Source organism: Nycticebus coucang, chromosome 14 (genome assembly GCF_027406575.1).
Source record: "Nycticebus coucang isolate mNycCou1 chromosome 14, mNycCou1.pri, whole genome shotgun sequence".
Classification (NCBI taxonomy): Eukaryota; Metazoa; Chordata; class Mammalia; order Primates; family Lorisidae; genus Nycticebus; species Nycticebus coucang.
Genome location: NC_069793.1, coordinates 80,509,764 through 80,526,124, shown reverse-complemented (window position 1 = coordinate 80,526,124; position 16,361 = coordinate 80,509,764). Strand labels below are relative to the sequence as shown.

The 16,361-nt window shown below is 37.4% G+C and overlaps 1 protein-coding gene across 1 annotated transcript in view; it reads left to right on the top strand.

The window, feature by feature from the left end:
* DLG2 (discs large MAGUK scaffold protein 2) overlaps window positions 1-16,361 on the top strand; it is a 2,435,891-nt gene that overhangs the window by 12,107 nt on the left and 2,407,423 nt on the right. Inside the window, exon 3 of the mRNA XM_053560224.1 lies at window positions 14,588-14,719. Within this exon, the coding sequence (XP_053416199.1) occupies window positions 14,588-14,719 (132 nt within the window). The remainder of the gene's footprint in view (window positions 1-14,587; window positions 14,720-16,361) is intronic.

Here is a 16,361-nt window from a genome sequence, read left to right as displayed (position 1 = left end):
TTTTAAGTGCATAATGAGAAGATAAAACAGTTTGAAAAACACTGGGGTATTCTAATGCCTATCTTTTTTTTGTGTGTGTGTTTAAAAAAATTATTTTAAATTAAATCATAGCTGTGTACATTAGTGCTATCATAGGGCACCATACACTGGTTTTATAGACTATTTGACATATTTTCATCACACTGGTTAACATAGCCTTCCTGGCATTTTCTTAGTAATTGTGTTAAGACATTTATATTCTACATTTACTAAGTTTCACAAGTATCCTTGTAAGATGCACTGTAGGTGTAATCCCACCAATCACCCTCCCTCCGCCCAACCTCCCCCCTCCGCTCCCCTCCTTCTCCCCCTTCCCCATGTTCTTAGATTATAACTGGGTTATAGCTTTCATATGAAAGCCTTAAATTAGTTTCATAGTAGGCTGAGTACATTGGATACTTTTTCTTCCATTCTTGAGATACTTTACTAAGAAGAATATGTTCCAGCTCCATCCATGTAAACATGAAAGAGGTAAAGTCTCCATCTTTCTTTAAGGCTGCATAATATTCCATGGTGTACATGTACCACAATTTATTAATCCATTCATGGGTAGTTGGGCACTTGGGCTTTTTCCATGACTTAGCAATTATGAATTGGGCTGCAATAAACATTCTGGTACAAATATCTTTGTTGTAATGTGATTTTTGGTCTTCTGGGTATATAACTAGTAGAAGAATTATAGGATTGAATGGCAGATCTATTTTTAGATCTCTAAGTGTTCCCCAAACATCTTTCCAAAAGGAATGTATTAATTTGCATTCCCACCAGCAGTGTAGAAGTGTTCCCTTATCTCCACATCCACGCCAACATCTCTGGTCTTGGGATTTTGATATGGGCTAATCTTACTGGAGTTAGATGATATCTCAAAGTAGTTTTGGTTATTTCTCTGATGATTAAGGATGATGAGCATTTTTTTTCATATGTCTGTAGGCCTTGTACCTGTCTTCTTCAGAGAAGTTTCTCTTCAAGTCCCTTGCCCAGCCTGTGATGGGATCACTTGTTCTTTTCTTGCTAATATGTTTGAGTTCTCTGTGGATTCTGGTTATTAAACCTTTGTTGGAGACATAACCTGCAAATATCTTCTCCCATACTGAGGGCTGTCTGCTTGCTTTACTAACTGTGTTCTTGGCTGTGCAGAAGCTTTTTAGTTTGATCAGGACTCAGTAGTGTATTTTTGAAGCTGCTTCAATTGCCCGGGGGGTCCTCCTCATAAAATACTCACCCAGACCGATTTCTTCAAGAGTTTTCCCTGCACTCTCTTCTAGTATTTTTATAGTTTCATGTCCTAAGTTTAAATCTTTAATCCAGTGAGAGTCTATCTTAGTTAATGGTGAAAGGTGTGGGTCCAGTTTCAGTCTTCTACAAGTTGCCAGCCAGTTCACCCAGCACCATTTGTTAAATAGAGAATCTTTTCCCCACCGAATGTTTTTAATTGGCTTGTCAAAGATCAAATAACAGTAAGTAGCTGGGTTAATCCCTTGGTTCTCTATTCTGTTCCATACATCTACCTCTCTGTTTTTGTGCCTGTACCATGCTGTTTTGATCACTATTGATTTATAGTATAGTCTGAGGTCTGGTAGCATGATTCCTCCTGCTTTGTTTTTATTTCTGAGTAATGTCTTGGCTATTCGAGGTTTTTTCTGATTCCATATAAAATGAAATACTATTTTTTCAAGATCTTTAAACTGTGACTGTGGAGCTTTAATAGCGATTGCATTAAAATTGTATATTGCTTTGGGTAGTATGGACATTTTAACAATGTTGATTCTTCCCAGCCATGAGCATGGTATGTTTTTCCATTTGTTAACATTTTCAGCTATTTCTTTTCTTAGAGTTTCATAGTTCTCTTTATAGGGATCTTTCACATCCTTTGTTAGATAAACTCTCAAATATTTCATCTTCTTTGGCACTACTGTGAATGGAATAGAGTCCTTAACTGTTTTTTCAGCTAGACTATTGTTGGTATATATAAAGGCTACCGATTTATGAATATTGATTTTATAACCTGAGATGCTGCTTGTGTTCCTTGATCACTTCTAAGAGTTTTGTAGTAGAATCCCTGGTGTTTTACAGATATACAATCCTATCATCTGTGAAGAGCAAAAGTTTGATCTCTTCTGACCCTATATGGTTACCCTAGATCGCCTTTTCTTCCCTAATTGTGATGGCTACAACTTCCATTACAATGTTAAAGAGCAGTGGAAACAATGGGCAGCCTTGTCTGGTTCCTGATCTGAGTGGAAATAATTTCAGTTTAACTCCATTCAATACGATATGGCTGTGAGTTTGCTGTAGATGGCATCTATCAATTTAAAAAATGTCCCTTCTATACCAATTTTCTTGTGTTCTGATCATGAAGGGATGCTGGATATTATCAAAAGCTTTTTCTGCATCAATTGAGAGAATCATATGGTCTTTGTTTTTTAATTTATTTATGTGCTGAATTATATTTATAGGTTTATGTATATTGAACCAGCCTTGAGACCCTGGTATAAAACCGACTTGGTCATGATGTATAATTTGCTTGATGTGTTGCTGGATTCTGTTTATTAGGATCTTGTTGAATATTTTTGCATCTATATTCATTAGTGATATTGGTCTATAATTTTCTTTTCTTGTTGGGTCTTTTCCTGGTTTGGGGATCAGAGTGATGTTTGCTTCATAGAACATGTTAGGTAGTCTTCCTTCTTTTTTCTACCTTTTGGAACAGGTTGAGTAATATAGGTACTAATTCCTCTTTAAAAGTTTGGTAGAATTCTGACGTGAAACCATCTGGTCCCGGGCTTTTCTTTTTAGGGAGGTTTTGTATGGTTGATGCTATTTCCAAACTTGATATGGGCCTGTTCAACATTTCCACTTGATTCTGGCTAAGTCTTGGAAGATGACGTGCTTCCAATTTTTGGTCAATTTCCTTCAGGTTTTTATATTTCTGAGAATAGAGTTTCTTGTAATATTCATTAAGGAATTTTTGAATTTCTGAGGCGTCTGTTGTTATTTTGTCTTTGTCATTTCTGATCGATGAAATTAGAGATTTTACTCTTTTTTTCATGGTTAGGTTAGCCAGAGGTTTATCTATCTTATTGACCTTTTCAAAAAACCAACTTTTCGATTTATTGATCTGTTGTATAATTGTTTTGTTTTCAATTTCATTTAATTCTGCTCTAATTTTGGTTATTTCTTTTCTTCTACTGTGTTTGGGGTTGGAATGTTCTTCCTTTTCCAGTTGCTTGAGATGTCCCATTAAGTTGTTAACTTCCTCTTTTTCCATTGTCTTGAGGAAGGCTTGCAGTGCTATAAATTTCCCTCTTAGAACTGCCTTTGTGGTATCCCAGAGGTTCTGATAATTCGTGTCTTCATTGTCATTTTGTTCTAAAAATTCAGCAATTTCCTTCTTAATCTCATCTATGACCCAGGTATCATTCAGAGTAAGGTTATTTAACTTGTATGTTTTTGTATTAGTATGCCGATTCTTGTTATTAATGAGCTCAACTTTTATTCCATGGTGGTCCGAGAAGATGCAAGGAGTAATTTCTATTCCTTTAAATTTACTGAGGTTAGACTTGTGACCTTAGATGGGATCGATTTTGGAGTATGTTCCCTGGCTGATGAGCAGTATGTGTATTCAGGTTTGTTGGGATGAAATGTTCTGTAGATGTCTGCTAAATCCAAATGTTGGATGGTTAGGTTTAAATCTAAAAATTCTTTGCTCGGCTTCCTATTGGAGGATCTATCCAACACTGCCAAAGGAGTGTTGAAATTTCTGATTATTATGGAGCTGGAGGAAATCAAGTTGCTCATGTCTGTTAGAGTTTCTCTTATAAATTGAGGTGCATTCTGGTTGGGTGCATAAATATTAATAATTGAAATCTCATCATATTGAGTATTACCCTTAACCAAATATGAAGTGACCATTCTTATCCTTCCTTACTTTTGTTGGTTTAAAGCCTATTGTATCCGCAAATAGAATTGCAACACCTGCTTTTTTCTGATAACCATTTGCCTGAAATATGGATGACCATCCTTTCACCCTGAGTCTGTATTTATCTTTTAAGGTAAGATGTGATTCTTGTATGCAGCAAATATCTGGCCAGAGTTTTTGTATCCAGTTAGCCAACCTGTGCCTCTTTAGATGACAGTTTAAGACATTCGCATTAATGGAAAATATTAAGTCTGGTTAAATTTTGGGTATCAAGTTTTTCGAAAGTCCAGTGGACACTTTTAATCCTTTTGCCACTGTGGAAGTTGGAGTTTAATCAAAAGTTTCTGAGCGAGTTTACTTTTGTGGTAGAGGATTGGGCTGGTCATTATGGAGGATAGGTCTGAGAATATCCTGAAGAGCTGAATATCCTGTAATTTGGTTATGGCAAATTTCTTCAACATATGAATGTCATTAAAGATTTTAATTTCTTCATCATAAATGAAACTCATTTTAGCTGGATGCAGGATCCAGGGTTGAAGTCATTTTGTTTGAGGAGATTTAAAGTCTATGACCACCCTCTTCTGGCTTGAAAAGTTTCAGCAGAGAGATCTGCAGTCCTAATATTCTTCCGTTTGTAGGTAATGATTTTCTTACGTCTGGCTGCTTTCAGAATTTTCTCCTTCCTATTAACTTTAGTGAAGTTAATTATGATATGCCTGGGGGATGTCTTATTCGGGTTGAGTCGTACTGGGGTTCTGAAACTGTCTGCTATCTGAATTTCAGAATCTCTTGGCATGTCTGGAAAATTCTCTTTCATAATTTCGTGGGGAAGTGCCTCTGTGCCTTGCGAAGCCATGTCATTACTTTCAGGGATTCCAGTGAGGCGGATATTAGCCTTCTTTGAATTATCCCAGAGCTCTCTGAGAGAATGATCCATTTTTACTCTCCATTTCTCTTCCTTTTGATAGTTTGGGAGCGTTCAAAGGCTTTGTCTTCAATGTCAGAAATCCTTTCTTCTGCTTGCTCCACTCTGTTACTGAGGGATTCTACTGTATTTTTTCAGATCTTTGAGGACTGAAAATTCTTGCTTCAGTGTGTCAAAATTTTTGGTAGTTTTGTCTTTAAATTCGTTGAATTGTTGAGACAACTTTTGAATTTCTCCTCAAATTTCTAATTCCAACTTTTGAATTGCTCTTCGAATTTCTAATTCCCAATTTTCCTCCATTCTATTAATCTTGTTTGCAATCCGAATTCTGAATTCTATTTCTGACATCTCAGCCAGCTGTTTTTGAATGGGATCTTCACTTACATCTGCCATATCTTTCCTTGCGGGGGGTTGATCTACTCTGGTTGTTCATGTTACCAGTGTTTTTCTCCTGATTTTGCCCCACAATTATTTTACACCATTTGACTTTTCCCCTGGAGTTTTGCCGTGGACCCGTACAGTGCTACGGCCTGAGAAACTGGGGACCTGCTTGGTGTGGTGGGGCTAAGTGGCTTTGTCTTGTTTTCAGCTGGTCTCTGTCTTACCCTAGTGAAACAGTTACTCTGGCCTGAAGTCTCAGCTGTGGAGAAATACCAGCAGTTAAGTTATCCTGCCCCACACAGGTAAGAAGTAGAAAAGGAAAATCAAATCTTCCTACAACCACACACCTAGGGCACTACTTTGATAGTCCTTGGGCGATTGGCTCAGTTCAAAAGGTCCAAATCAATTGTCTCAGTCAGCACCTGTCTAAGGTAGAAGAGTTTAAAAGGTCTCTGGCAAGATCGCAGGCATCTGCTGACAACTCAAATATGACTTGCTCCAGTGCTCCATGGGGTCAGGAGGATCCACTCAGCAAATGGATTAGTCTGGGAAGGTTGATGCACCTCTGTTATGCTCCACCTTGCACCTCTGTCACACCTAGTCACTGATAACCCCGCAGAGCTGTGACCCAGTTGCCTCCAATAAGCAGATACTCCAGGGGTTTGCACCTGCCTAAATCATAAGGAAATCCATGTCTCCTCAGCCAGGCTGCTGCTCTCTGCCTCTGTCCAGCATAGGGAGATGAGGCCTGACAACCACGGGAGGCTGGGGCTGTACACAAAGTTCCAGCCCCACTGATTGATGTTACTGATAAAATAGAATAACTTTGCGGGAATTTGTTTCTGTCCCTGCTAAATTCCCCTGCAGAAGAGAAGCTGTTTTGAGTTCCCAGAACCTGTACCTCAGGCCCTGTCTATGCTGCTGTAGTTTGTATTTGCAGCACAGTTACCTGTCAGTTCCAGGCTCTGCCTGCCCTCCTTTAAGCTGATGGTCCCCTGGGGGCCAGGTGCATATTAGGCTCAGTAAAGCAGTCCTCTGGGTCAGCCCCACCATGGGAATCTCCCGGCTCTGTGTGAGCGTATTCTGGTCCTTGCGCTCCACCCAGGCTGGTACCACCTCAGGCAAACCCTTTGCTCATGGGGCCTGTGTTTCCATCCCAGATCTGTTCCACCAGTGGTTGCCACCTGAGAAGATGCCTGGCCTCCATTGGTTGCCCAGAGAGACAGGGGTTGTGACTTTGGAATATTGGGGGTGAGCCCAATTATTGCCAAAAATGGCTGCTGCTCTGTGCCTCAGGGCACCGCCGCTCCAGTGTGGTTCCCTCTCAGCCGACTTCTCATGCCTATGCCACAGAATCAGTACTGAGCAGCTGTAGTCCAGGCTCTGTCCACACAACTCGAGAAGTCACCCAAGAATCTGGACTCCTGGGGGACAGGCCTACAGACCTCAGAGTGAGAGTGGAGGAGAGTGCTGGCAGCTCAGAATTGCAAGTAGAGAATATATACAGTTTTACAGTTTTATGCCTGGCAGGAGAGCGCCATGGCACCTTAGTAGGGGAAGTATGTCCAATTTTTAGAGGGTCTCTCCTGTGAAGTATAATGGGAGGACTTTTGAATTCTGCTCATTTGTTTGTGGGGCACTCTGAGCCGTTCTCATGGGGGAGGGGACTCCCGTCTGCTTGATGATGGATTTTGTACCTTTTGTTTATATCCTTGGGGTTGCAGCTCACCTCAGCAGTGTTGATGTGCATTCTTCAACCTTATCTCTTGGCGCAGCTCTGATCCACCAGGTTACTTGCTAATGTCTGTCCTTTAACTCTCCTTCTGGACAGGAGCCTCTGTGGAAAGCTGGCTTCAGTCAGCCATCTTGTCTCCGCCCCCACTAATGCCTATCTTGCCAAGTTCTGAGTTCCCAATATTTGGAACAAAATAAGATACTTAAAAACACTTGATTAATGAATGAAAGAACTTATTTTCTCTATCTACCAGACTTATAAAATTAGAGGAATTTTTATCTATGTGTTATGAATACAATTTTTATTTTACTTAATGTGAAAATTAGTGATTCAACGTTTAATCCCAGAGTCTAAAATTTAGTAATATAATTTATGTTACATTGGTCAATTTTAATTTTTCCACAGATATGTGCTCAACTTTATTTCTGTATGTTTAAGGGTAGTATTGTGGAGAGAATATTATCCTTGGAATCGAAAGCTCAGTTTAGCATTAAGCACCAAATCTGTTACTTAGTAGTAACACTGTGATCTTGGACAAGCCTCTATGAATTTCAGTTTCAGTTTCTCCACAATGAGATAAGATGATGTATGTAAAAATTATTTTAAAACTGTGAAAATGTTAAATGAATTTATGTAAAATAATTTTATTATTTTAAATGCTTTGCTTGCTAAGATTTGTTATTCAATTCACCTTTTCCTCTATTATACTTTGATTTTAATTTTCCTAATGATACCACTGTGTTCTATAATTCTTAGGTTTTTTAAGCCATAACAAATGGTTTTATGTATCACCCTTTTTCTCCCCATAGAAGTTCATTTGTTAGCACTATTGCAAATCACTGTTTCAAATTTAAATTGCCCATTTGAAATTATTTATAACTTTCTGGCATGCTATTCTATTTATTTATTTATTTATTTATTTTTTTATTGTTGGGGATTCATTGAGGGTACAATAAGCCAGGTTACACTGATTGCAATTGTTAGGTGAAGTCCCTCTTGCAATCATGTCTTGCCCCCATAAAGTGTTCTTAGAGCAAGTGCAATAGAGTTGAGCCTTAATTAACAGACACATACATGGTTACCTACAATTCTAGTTATATAACATTTATTTTATCCTTTGGTTGCATATTTCGTGCAAAAATTTCTTATTTTAAAACATAATTCTTTCCCTCGCATTTTTGTGCCTGACTTTAGGTAATACAAATTTAGTTTCATTCTTTTAGTATATCAAGAGTCATATGAAAGTGATTTCCTTTAATGAAGAAATAAAATTGAGGCCATTATATCAGCAATTCAGGTGAAAAATTCTTCACTTATACTTGGTTATTTGAACATCAATTAAAATATTAGTCTTGACTTGCTTGAATCATTGTCTCAATTTTCTACCTTATACAACTAATGGAGATCTGGCTAGGTATTTTTGACTTTTGCCACAGAATCCTCGTGATTTTGTCTTGTTTGCTTAATTTATTATTTTTGCATTTTGCATCTAGTTTTAGTTTTTTCACAAGCTCAACATTTCATTAACCACAAATGAGGATTTAGGTAGAGAGAATGGAAGAGCATGATGGAGTTGATACCAGGAGATGATCATTATTGATAATTAAAAACAAAAGGGCAGCCAAAATGACAGCACTCTAGATCAGGCGTCCTCAAACTGTGGCCCACGGGCCACATGAAGCGGTGTGAATTGTATTTGTTCCCGTTTTGTTTTTTACTTCAAAATAAGATATGTGCAGTGTGCATAGGAATTTGTTCATGGTTTTTTTTTTTTTTTAAACTATAGTCCAGCCCTCCTGAATTGGCCCCCTGTTTAGAAAGTTTGAGGATGCCTGCTCTAGATGCTGGTATGTGGAAGCTTAAGTTGTCTCACAGAAACTTGATTATATTTGACCTTTTGTTTTTTCTTATTTGTTTATTTGTATTTTAGGGATAGGGTCTTGCTCTATTCCCCACACTAGAGTGAAGGGTGCAATCAGAGCTCACAGCAGCCTCAAAGTCATGGGCTCAAGCAATCCTCTTGCCTCAGCCTTCCAAGTAGCTGGGACTACAGGTGTGCTAATTTTTCTGTGTTTTGGTAGAGACAGGGTTTTGCTTTGTTGCTCAGGCTTCCTGCCACCTTTGCCTCCCAAAGTGCTGAGATTACAGATGTGAGCCACTGCACTCAGTCCATTTTGTTTCATGTGACAGATTTTTTCTCAAACCAAGAAGAGGGGCACAATAAGCTCTGCTGGTTCTGAGAACATCTTGCTGCTTTGAATCAATATAATATCTTCCCTGAATAATTACCTGACATGAATGAATAAAAGTCTCCTTATGGGTAGTGCCTGTGGCTCAGTGAGTAGGGTGCTGGTCCCATATACTGAGGGTGGTGAGTTCAAACCCAACCCTGGCCAAACTGCAACAATAAAAAAAATTAAAAAAAGAAAAAAAAAAAGAAAGTCTCCTTACTTAGCTAATTAAATTTGTAGATGTGATTATAGGAATGCTGTTAATACATTTCTGAGAATTGCCCTTTAAAATAATAAAGGACTAAAATAAGGGAATACCTACAAAAATGCCATAGAAGTAAAAAAGAGCTTCAAAGTTATAACTGTAAAAAAATAGAGAAAAAGAAAAGGTGTTTGGCACTTAAGAGGTTTGGCACACCTGTAGTCCCAGTTTGGCGCTTAGTAGGTTTTCAAAAAACATCTGCTTAACAAATAAAAAATGAAAAAACTAAAGCCCTAGGCACTAGAGATAATCATGTGAGTAGATCTACAAAATGCATATAAGTAGTGAAGGAGGTATAATATAATAATCTATTGTTGATTTACTTACATTAGTAAGTAATGTAACTATATAACATTAGCAAATAGTGGATAGAAATGGGTTAGAAAGGGAGGTCAGTATGCCACTATCATTTCAGAAAAACTGCTGATTGCTTAATTATTGACAAAATGGGGATTAAAATACATAGCTATTAAAACTATTATATAAATATAAAAGCATTTTTAAAAATTAAAGTTAGATATAAATATATTAGCATATGTTTATGCCATTATTGTTTGCTAATATATATGATTTTGAAATTGGAGTGAGCTGCTGGTTCATCTACATTCATTTTTTTATTTCTAGCCTTCTTAGGTAAAAGGTAAATACTACACAATGTCCTCCTCCATCTATAATTGCCTGATTGAGATTCTCATTTCTTTCAAGGGGCTAAGCTTGAGGTTTGCTATATTTTATAGGAGTATTAAGGAAGGAAGGCCTCACTATTAAGGTGACATGAGCAGAGATATGAAAGAAGTGAAGGAGCAAGCAATCTTTATGGATATCAAGGAAGAATGTTTTAGGCAGAATAGTAAGTATAGAGGCCCTGAGGTAGGACAGGTCTTGGTATGTTTGAGAAACAGTGAGACTACTGTGAGTGTAGTATATTGAGCAAGAGGAGAAGTGGACTTTTGCCCTTATGAGTCACTGCAGGGTTTGAGTTGAGAAATGACATTATCTGTGACTTAAAAGACTTTTTCAGGCTGTCGTGTTTAGAAAAGATTGTAGAAAGGCAGAGGTGGCTGCATGTGAACAATTACAGTAGGAGGTTATTGCAATAATACAGAAGATATATGATGGTAACCTGGACCAGGGTGGTAGCCCTGGAGGTGTGAGAAGTGACAAGAATCTGTTGAAGTCCACAGGATATATCGAGAGATTAGATGTAGAGAATTAGAGGAGAAGAATGAATGATGACTTCAGGAATTTGGGCCTGAAGAATTGGAAGAATGAGAGATGGAGAACATCGCAGGAGAAGCAGATTGAGGGTGTGTGGATAAGATCTAGAGTACAGTTTTGACAAGTTAAGTTTGATATGTTTATTAGACATCCAAATGGAAGTGTTGATTATTCAGTTGGATATATGTATGGAATTTGGGGGAAATTTCTGAGTTATAGATTCAAATTTTGAAAGTCTCAAGGGTACTGATAATATTTAAAGTTAGGAGGTCAGATAATGTTGTCAAGGAGACAGAATAAATTTACTTAGGGAATAAGAATAAAGAGAGGAAGTCTCTGGATGTTTAGTGGTGTGAGAAATGAGGGGGAACTAGTTAAAGGTTTTGAAAAAGGACACCTGTGATATAGGAGGAGCACCTCCAAGAGAGTGCTGCCCTGGAAACAGTGGTGTGCTGCGTCTGGCTCCTATCAGCTTGCAAGAGCCTATTACATTTTCAGAAAATTTACAAGCTTGTTGATAAACACAGCCATTTAAAAATTGTATGTAAGGCTCGGCTCCCATAGCTCAGTGAGTAAGGTGCCAGCCACATATACCAAAGCGGGCAGGTTCAAGCCTGGCTTGGGCCTGCTAAACAACAATGACAACTGCAACCCAAAATAGCAGGGCATTATGGCAGGCACCTGTAGTCCCAACTACTTGGGAGGCTGAGGCAAGAAAATCGCTTAAGCCCAAGAGTTGGAGGTTGCTGTGACACCACAGCACTCTACTGAGGGCAATATAGTGAGACTCTGTCTCAAAAAAAAAAAAAAAAAAAAAAAAAGAATTGTATGTATTTATTTACTTTAATGTAAATAAATTACCTTAAAGTAAAAGTAATAAAACACTCAACACTTACCATTTCCTAATTGTGTTCCATCTTAATACCATTTCTGCTCTTGAGGTTATTTAAATCTTGTGTATTTGAATGATAGAAAAGCTGTATAATTTGCTGCTGTGCATTCTTCCCAGATTTGTGTTCAGGAGGTCACCTTTGTAGCTTGAGATTGGCCATGGTGGGAATCTTTACATCTCAGAAATAGAAAATGCTACAAATTTGGGCTTGATTAATTATTTTGCTGATGAGGAAGTGATAAATAAAAAGTTAATAATGCAAGTGCAGGTTAGAAGTATATTGTGTCTGTAACTATAACATTGTAATTAGTTTAGAAATTGAAGAAATATTTACTATTAAAAAATTATCTGGTTCAGCAAAGAAATCACAAAATTGATGAAATGAGGTAATTTTCACATAAACCATCCATGTTTTATTTTCATCTTATTCATTAGTATAACAAAATAACCAACCAACATGCATGTTAGAATGACTTGTTTATCAATTATAATACTAAGTTGGCTGTGATTATAATAATTTGGCAAAAATAACAAAAATACTTTAAAAAATCAACTGTCTAATGGTGTTTACAATAAAATGTTGTATTATCTTATTATTTGTAGACTAGGTACTACACATCATTTTATCAGTAAAATTTATAATAAACTCTTATATAGGGGCACACATTTTCTTTTTTATCTGAATTAGCTGTTAATTAATTACTTGACAGCACATGTCTGCTCAGAAGCCTAGTGAAGAAAGTGTTTTCAGGAGTGCAAAAGTACCAAATGCCACTGCTGGGTAAATTGGGGTGATTGAGAATTGACCACTGAATTTAGTAACGTGAAGATGATAGATCACCTTGACAAGAGTTATCTTAGTGAAATCATAGAAAAGTCTGATTAGAGTGGTATTAATAGAGAATGAAAGGAAAGGAAGTGGAGATAGTATTTCAACTAATTTTGTTGTAAAGGGGAAGAGAAAAATGGGGACAAAAGCTAATTGGAGAGAAAGGGAGGGTTAAGGAACATTTTGAAAATCACTAATATTACATTTTATTTGTATGCTGATGACAATGATTGAATAAAGAAGAAAACAATTGATGATGAAACAATGTCCTTGAGTAGGTAAGAAAAGATAGATTCCAGTGCTTAATAGAGGAATTTTCCTTATATAGAACCACAGATATTTTATTTATAGTAACAGAAGGGAAGGCAGAATGTATGGGTACAGTTAAAGGTAAGACAATGATATTACATTAGGAGCTTGTGAAAGTTGTCTTCTTATTTTCCATGAAATGAAAAGTAATATTATTAGCCAATAATGGCTGTGGGAAAGAAGAGTTGGAAAGTTCAGGAGAAAGGAGGAAATAGTATAACTGATTTTTTTTTGAGACAGTCTCAATTGGTCACTGTTGGTAGAGTGCTGTGGCATCTTAGCTGACAGCAATCTCAAACTCTTGGGTTCAAGTGATCCTCTTGCCTCAGCCTCTGCAGTAGCTGAGACTATAGGCACTTGCCACAACACCTGGCTATGTTTTAGAGAGGGGTCTTGCTCTGGCTCAGGCTAGTCTTGAGCCTGTGAATTCAGGCAATCCACATGCCTCATCCTCCCAAATGCTGGGATTATAGGCGTGAGCCATTGTCCCCAGTGTAACTGAGTTTTGAAAGAGGTAAATTGGAACAGGAAAGGATCTTTTAAAATTTAAAGGTAATTATCACTGTCTGTATGCAAAGGCAGTGCCACTCTGGAGACTTTTTCAAGGATATGTTGTCTTTCCAGTGATGAAGATGTTACTCAAGAATTCATAATATAGCACAATATGTGTTAAGAATACCTAAGGTAGGATGATTTAGAAGAATAAGAGATAATGATTAATTTTAGCCATTAGTGATGGCTTTATGAAGAGGAGATTTTCAGGAAATGTATTGATTGCTTTCCATGTGCTAGATACAGAGCTAAGCATTGTGCATACATTGTGTTATTTAATCCTTAATATCTGTGAGGTAACTAAAGCTCAGAGAGGTTAAGTAACTTGTTAAAGGTCATACACAGCTAGTAGGTAAGATTTGGGTCAGATGTAGATCTAGTTGACAGCAAACTCTTTTTGATAGAGCACACTGATTCGAGGGGGAGACAGTGGGCAGGGAAAGAATATTCTAGTACAGAGAGCAAAAAGAGCAAAGTACAGAGGTGAGTAAAAGTAGAGAAAGTGTGTATGTGTGTGGAGGGGAATGGAATGGAAAAGTGAATAATCCAGTATGACTTGGGCACTTTGTGTGTTTGGAGGGGGTAGAGCATATAGTGGGAAGTAGGACCCAAAATATAGGCTGTAAATTGATCAGGAGACTAAAAAAAAAAATTGATCATGGCTCGGTGCCTGTAACTCAGTGGCTAGGGCGCCAGCCGCATACACTGGAGCTGGTGGGTTCGAATCCAGCCTGGGTCTGCCAAACAACAATGACAACTGCAACCAAAAAATAGGTGGGCGTTGTGGCTGGCGCCCGTAGTCCCAGCTACTTGGGAGGCTGAGGCAAGAGAATCGCTTAAGCCCAAGAGTTGCAGGTTGTTATAAGCTGTGACGCCACGACACTATACTGAGGGTGACAGCTTGAGACTGTCTCAAAAAAAAAAATTGATCATGAGAGGGTGGTCTCAATGGTCATGTGAAGGAATTTGGATGTATTTTTGCATTAAGTATCAATTTTAAGATAGTTTTTCTGAAAGGAGAGAATTACATCTAATCTGAATATCTGGCTAACATTGCCTTCTTTGGTTTGTTTCACAGTTGCAGATTCTTTTGCAAGATGAGAGAGTGGAAATAAAAGTGGGTTATTGCAATTAGGTGTTGAGTTTAATTATCATTCATATGGTAGTTTATAGAATCTATGATTATTTTATTAATTATTTTCTGTCATGAAATTAAGAACACAGCTATAAAATAGTTTAGTTAGCTTACTGTTTTACTAAGACAATAAAACAGAGTGTTAATGTCACGTTTTCAGATACTGACCGAGCTTTACTATTACTGGAAGAATACTGCAAAAAACTGAGGAAACCAGAGGAGCAGCCATTGAAAAATGCTGTTAAAAAGGTGATGGGTATCTTTAAGAGCAGCTTATTTCAAGCTTTGCTAGGTATGTATTATATTATTTATCATCTTAATGGTCAGAATTGGGCTTAATAGTTTAAATAATGTTGTCAAAAAACCTAATGTTAACTAAGTTTCAAATTGGGATAATTTTATTTAATATATAAACAGAAGATCTTTTTAAAGTTTCCCCTTTTCTAAGATTAACCTAAAAAACAATTGCTATAAAATAGAAGCAAAGGGCAAGTTATTAAAAAATATAAATATTGAAAAAATGTTTTATACAGGAAGAAAAGTTTATACAGAATAAAAACAACTGTGTAGGCTGGGCATGGTGGCTCACATCTGTAATCCTAGCACTCTGGGAGACTGAGGAGGATGGATAGCTTGAGCTCACAAGTTTAAGACTAGGCTGAGCAAAAGTCTGGTTTTTCTACTAAAAATAGAAAAACTGAGGCAAGAGGATTGCTTGAGCCCAAGAGTTGGAGGTGGTTTTGAGCTATGACGCCATGGCACTCTACCCAGGACAACAGCTTGAGACTCTGTCACAAAACAAAACAAAACAAAACAAAACAAAACAAAACAAAACAAAACAAAACAAAACACCCGAGTAGTCTGTTTCTGAAAATTGATGATAAATAAGCTAGAGATGGAAGTTGCATTACTCTGGAGAAGGAATTGTCTAATACAGAAATGATAAGTCAAATTCATATTTTACTTAGAATTAAAGTTCATAAAGTTCTGCTTTTACTGCTCTTTTTTCTTTCTTTCTTTCTTTTTTTTATTGTTGGGGATTCATTGAGGGTACAATACTTTTTTTTTTTTTGAGACAGAGTTTCATTCTGTTGCTCAGGCTAGAGTTCCATGGCATCAGCCTAGCTCACAGGAGCCTCAAACTCCTGGGTTCAAGAGATCCTCCTGCCGCCACAGCTTCTGGCTAATTTTTCTATTTTTAGTAGAGACAGGGTCTTACTCTTGTTCAGGCGTGTCTCCAACTTCTGAGCTCAAGTGATGCTCCTGCCTTTCCCTCCCAGAGTGCTTGGCATGGGCCACCACAGCTTGTCTTACTCTCTTCATAAAACAAAAATAAAATAAGTGCTGTTTTCATTTTTCTTATTTCTCTAAGGAAAGATTATAATTGAGAATTTAAATTTTGTTGATGAAAATCTCAATGCCTTGAGATTCTCATCAATTTGCTATGAATCTTTTTTTTTCTTTTTTTGAGACAGTCTCTAGCTGTCACCCTGGGTAGAGTGCCATGGTGTCACAGCTCAAACTCTCGGGCTTAAGGGATTCTCTTGCCTCAGCCTCCCAAGTAGCTGGGACTATAGGCACCCGCCACAATGCCCTGCAATTTTTTTTGTTGTTGTTGCTGAAGTTGCCATTGTTTTTTGGTGACCTGGGCCAGGTTGGAACCCGCCAGCCTCAGTGCATGTGACCAGTATGCTACCCACTGAGATACGGGTGCTGCCCAATTTTCTATGAATCTAATCACATAATGTTTAACTTTATGTTTGTTCTCTAATTTATTAAAGATTGTGAAGAAAGTCAAGGATATGATTTATTTATGTGTATCTTTGTATATATCATTTGCATTTATGCAAATAGATAGCTTTAATTCTTTTTTCCAGTATATTTTAAGAGATAAAATAAACTAGCAAAATATATAAATAAATAAGTAATTCCTA